This window comes from Sardina pilchardus, chromosome 5 (assembly GCF_963854185.1).
Source record: "Sardina pilchardus chromosome 5, fSarPil1.1, whole genome shotgun sequence".
Classification (NCBI taxonomy): domain Eukaryota; kingdom Metazoa; phylum Chordata; class Actinopteri; order Clupeiformes; family Clupeidae; genus Sardina; species Sardina pilchardus.
Window position 1 is genome coordinate 12,760,254 of NC_084998.1, and position 5,116 is coordinate 12,765,369.

At 48.4% G+C, this 5,116-nt stretch overlaps 1 protein-coding gene across 5 annotated transcripts in view; it reads left to right on the forward strand.

Moving 5' to 3' along the window:
* npas2 (neuronal PAS domain protein 2) overlaps positions 1-5,116 on the forward strand; it is a 57,694-nt gene extending 52,578 nt beyond the window's left edge. For 2 of the 5 annotated variants that reach the window (XM_062535600.1, XM_062535601.1), the window contains exons 15-22: positions 1-59; positions 239-310; positions 942-1,145; positions 1,438-1,638; positions 1,826-2,037; positions 2,848-2,940; positions 3,162-3,399; positions 4,471-5,116. The exon at positions 1-59 is cut by the window's left edge and continues 42 nt beyond it. In XM_062535600.1, the coding sequence (XP_062391584.1) occupies positions 1-59; positions 239-310; positions 942-1,145; positions 1,438-1,638; positions 1,826-2,037; positions 2,848-2,940; positions 3,162-3,399; positions 4,471-4,677 (1,286 nt within the window). In that variant the 3' untranslated portion in view covers positions 4,678-5,116. The remainder of the gene's footprint in view (positions 60-238; positions 311-941; positions 1,146-1,437; positions 1,639-1,825; positions 2,038-2,847; positions 2,941-3,161; positions 3,400-4,470) is intronic. The other 3 variants (XM_062535602.1, XM_062535603.1, XM_062535604.1) reach the window with 3 other exon arrangements.

Below are 5,116 nucleotides of genomic sequence, written 5' to 3' on the forward strand. Positions count from 1 at the left end.
AATCAGCCTCCATTGGACCAGACAAGGGCTCCAGCAGAATGTCACAGAGTGGCTCAAAGGTGAATAACCACACACACACACACACACACACACACACACACACTGGTTTGTGTATCCATATGTAGTAAATGTGCATGTGTTTACCCTACCCACTCCTATCCCTGTGCTCTATATTTATGTCCTTCGCTGCTGTGTGTGTGTGTGTGTGTGTGTGTGTGTGTGTGTTTTGTTGTCCCAGGCGCTGATCCAGAGACAGGGCTCCTCAGAGCTCCTCCCCCTTTCACCCTCCTGCAGCCAGCACTCCGTCATGGTTGGTCCCTCCTCCTCCTCCTCCTCCTCCTTCCCTACCTCTCATCCTCCCTTTCTCTACCCATCTCTCCTCCTCTGTGTTGCTCTTCACATCTATCATTTCCTGCCTGCCTTCCTCCCTCCCTCCTTCCTTTCATCTCATCTTCCTCTTCTTCTCCCCTCATCTCATCTCTCCTTTATTCTCCCTCTTCTCTTCTCTTCTCTTCTCTTCTCTCTTCTCATCTCTCTTCTCATCTCTTCTCTTCTCTTCTCTTCTCTTCTCTTATCTTCTCTCTTCTCATCTCTTCTCTTCTCTTCTCTTCTCTTCTCTTCTCTTCTCTTCTCTTCTCTTCTCTTCTCTTCTCTTCTCCTCTCTTCTCCTCTCCTCTCCTACTGTGTCAATCCCTTACCTGTCAGTGACCTGTGAACATTGAACACTGACTGCCGTTTTTTCAAGCACATCTGATCAGCTGATTGTTTCCTATCACAGTACAGTTACTCACCACCCCTACTGTTGCTATTATTGTGACATTAGGTGTCCATCTGCATAAAGGGAGTGTTCTGTGATTGATGTACTGCATCTTGTGCCTGCTGTGTGTTGCGCGACCTCTGAACCTTCCCCTCTGACCCCTCTGCCCTGTGTGATCCATTAGCAGCAGCAACAGCAGCAGCAACAGCAGCAGCAGCAGCAGCAGCAGCAGTCGTCCATGTACGGGTTCCAGCAGCCGCAGCTGGGGGTGATGCACCAGCTGAAGGAGCAGCTGGAGGAGAGGACGCGCATCCTGCAGGCCGACATCAAGACCCAGCAGCAGGAGCTGCACGACATTAAAGAGAAGCTGCAGCTTGCCAACCTACAGGTACACACACGCACACACACGCACGCACACACTCACACACTCACACACACACACACACACACACACACTTCAAAGCCCCTAGACTTGCATACACAGTGGCAGAGGTTTGGTGGAGTCGTTAGTGGTAGAGTCAAAAACTCGACCAGCAACAGCAGTGGAACAGCACTGATCATCGCAGCTCTGCTTTGGCCGCCCCGCCCCCCCCCCCCCCCCCCCGCTCGCCCCCTTTTTTAAGTATGTGTGTGTACATAGCACAGACCTGTGAGCTGTTTGGGTTTGTCTTGTGGCCTAGGTGTTGCTACAGCAACCAATCCACAGTGATTTCCCCTCGCCGCCGCCCCAACAGCAGGGCCCGGGGCGGCCGTCTCAGCACGGCCCGTCGGGTGTGATCAGGCAGACCACAGGGCACCCCAAACCCACCATGTGTGGACCCCACAGCTCCACAACCCCACACGCGCTACTGAGAGATGCATCCAACAGCTCCTCACCACAGGTACAACATCAACAATAGCTTATCACACTCACATACTGCACTCTCCCTCTCTCTCTGACACACACATATACAGATTCCACAATTGATTCTCCCACAGCATCTAAGAATTTTTCAGTTTTTACAGTTTCAATGTTTGTCTTTGTGTGTGTGTGTGTGTGTGTGTGTGTGTGTGTGTGTGTGTGTGTAGCAGCAGCAGCAGCAGCAGCAGCAGCAGCAGCAGCGACTGGGCGGTGGTGGTTCTATGCAGACAGTGAGCCTGCCCGTGCAGACCCAGACCAGCCTGACCATGCCCTTCTACAGCAACCCCATGCTTTTCTCCCACACCAACCCCCGGTCCCTACAGGAGTCCAGCCAAAGACACGCCGACACCACCCACTACGGACAGGATGGACAGCTACGGTATGACACGTGCACACTTCTGCACACATGCTACTCGCTAACACATCCACGTGCTAGTATTACTGAGTATCCACTCATTAACTTATACACTCACTAGCATATCCACTCACTAACATTACTTAGTATCCACTTACTAACATACATACATATATACATGCATATATTCAGCCACTAACATACTTATCCAACCACTAAAATTACTGAATACCCACTCATTAACTTATCTACTCACTAGCTTTACTGAGTATCCACTCACTAACATACATACATATATCCACTCACTAACATACTGTACATATACATATCCACTCATTAAATTATCCACTCACTAGCTTTACTGAGTATCCACTCACTAACAAACATACATATATCCACTCACTAACATACATATACATATATATCCACTCACTAACTTATCCACACACTAACATATCCACTCACTAATATACATATCTAGTCTCTAACATACACATCCACTCGCTAGCATATTAGTGGACATGGCAGTATGTTCCAATAGGAGTCTGTGTCTGCTTTGCCTGAGGGGGGAGTATGAGTTGTGGTATTGACATCACAGCAGGCTATCAGGGGCACAGTGTCACTAGTGCTTTAGCTCACCCTCATACACCAGCATGTCAATCAATAGCAATGATTTGTAAATGCAAGTCTGTGGGAAAATTCCCTGATGAACCTCTGTGCACAGTTGATGTATAGGTAGCATGGAATTGGTGTATGTTTTCGTAGAGCACCACCCTGTTGATTGACCTCTGAACTTTGAACCTTGCTCTCAACACCGCTCTGTCTCTGTTACAGGATGCTGCTAAACCAGCCCATGCAGACGCTCGTGCAGGATGGCAGTGGATCTGCCCAGTCCTCACAATGCAATGCTGCCATCCAGCAAACCAAGTAAGTGTGTGTATAAGTGCGTCTGTATGGATTTGATAGTTTATTTTGTATCTCTTTATGTACAGTAAGTGCATGTACAGTATAGGTCACAATTTTGTATGACCTTGTGATACTTCAATGCTAGTTTCTGGTAACCTACTCGTGTGTGTCTATTTGCCTATGTATTTACGTGTGTGTGTGTGTGTGTGTGTGTGTGTGTGTGTGTGTGTGTGTGTTCTCAGATACTCTCTCGAGCAGCAGATGATGCAGCCCTCGTTCCAGCAAATGAACTGTAACGCTGTGCTGGTGCCCTCGGCGGTGCCAGTCTTCACGTCGCCCATCATGATCCCCCACAACACCTTCATCACCCACCAGGCCCAGGCCACCTACCATCCTCATCCTCAGCACCAGGCTCAGCAGCAACAGCAGCAGCAACAGCAGCAGCAACCGCAGCAGCAGCAACAACAGCACTTCTTTCAGGTGAGGGGAAGGGTGTGTGTGTGTGTGTGTGTGCGCGTGTGTGTGTGTGTGTGTATGAGTGTGCGTGTGCGCGTGTGCGCGTGTGCATGTGCGTGTGCGTGTGCGTGTGTGTGTGCGTGTGTGTGTGTGTGTGTGTTACCTCTGTCAGGAAGGTTAAGTTTGTCTTTAAGAAGGATTATGTACAAAAAAAAAAGACTCCGACCACTTCATTTTGTTCAATACAAATTTAGTCCTCCTCAAGGTCTGCACTCTTCAAGTGCCCTCCCTTCCACTTTGTATTTGTATGTCCATTTGTTGGTGTTGGCAGAGTAGTGACGGCCCTGAGAGTGTGTGGGATATAGAGAAGTGGAGAGTCAGAACAAGAGAGACGAGTCTCTGTGAGGGGGGCGATGAGTGTGTTGCCCCTGCACATGGTAGTTCATGTGGCAACAACTGGAAGGCTGCTGTCAAAGCCCTGTTTGGAGAGTTCTCTGAAGGATATTTAATTCATTACGGAATCAAAACACGTCGGTCACCTCTGACTTTGGTGAAGTGGCCCACGATAGAAGAAAACAGAATAAGCCAAGAAAAAAAGTACATGGTTGAAAGCAAAATGAAAGAAAACGGAATGAACAAAGAAAATAGTTCATTGGCCCTTTCACAGTGTTAGCCCAGACAGGACCAGAGAGGCTACTTCTATAGTGTCGACTGAAATGAGTGTGTCTGGGAGAGATAAAGATGGGCACACCGGAGCTTTACAGAAATGTTTACAGAACATTTAAATGTTAGAACAGAACAGTACTCTGTGTAGGACTATTAATTTACCACTGATGGTTTTATCACTACCATCTATAAATTAAGTATAATACTTACAGAGGAATGAAGTATTAATGAGGCAAAATGCCAAATGCCCTTCCAGAACATCTACAATGATGACCTGGTTCTCCCAGTTCACTTATTACCTGCCTAACTACCTACTTATGCCTACTCTATGTAGGTTTGTTTGCTGTGGAGTCTCACATACTGTATATATGAACGTGTACCGTACAGTATATGACATGGGCCATTCTCTGTCTGTCCATTTGTCAACAGATGCAGCCCCAAGGTCTCCTACACAGCAGTCAAACTCAGGCCTTCTTCCACACCACTAATGTCCAACAGCAAGGTGCTGTGGGCTACATCCAGCAACAGCCACAGCAACAGCAACAACAGCAGCAGCAGCAGCAGCAACAGCAACAACACCATTCCCAGACTCAAGCAGGCAGCCTATCGGACTTCAGGAACTTGCTCCAGCGGTAGCCATGCCTCCCAGGGAAAAGAGAGGCTTACGACCGCATCGAGCACTTGGCCAGGGGTGAGGGGCGCCGTTTTAAAGGGATGCTGGTGAAACAAAAACAAACAAAAATAAACAAACGAAATGAGCCGAAGGAGGCTCTCTCTCTCTCTCTTTCTCAAGGAGACATATGACTCTACTCCCTAGAGGACAAAGACAAGCGTGCTCTCTCATAAACAAATTGCTATCATGAGGAAGCCAAAGTCCAGCTGTTCCCACGGCGATGCCCTCTGACCTGCGAGATTCAGCCCCCGGATGACCTTTTTGCCCTGTGTTGTCAAGAGTGGGGCACGGAATGAACTGTTCATGCAAAGGATCTTGGGAGATGGGTGTGGCTTGCTGTGCACGTGTGCAGGGGTGGTGCTTTCTTTTTGTTTTTCTGGTGCTCAAGGGGAGGGGATTGTG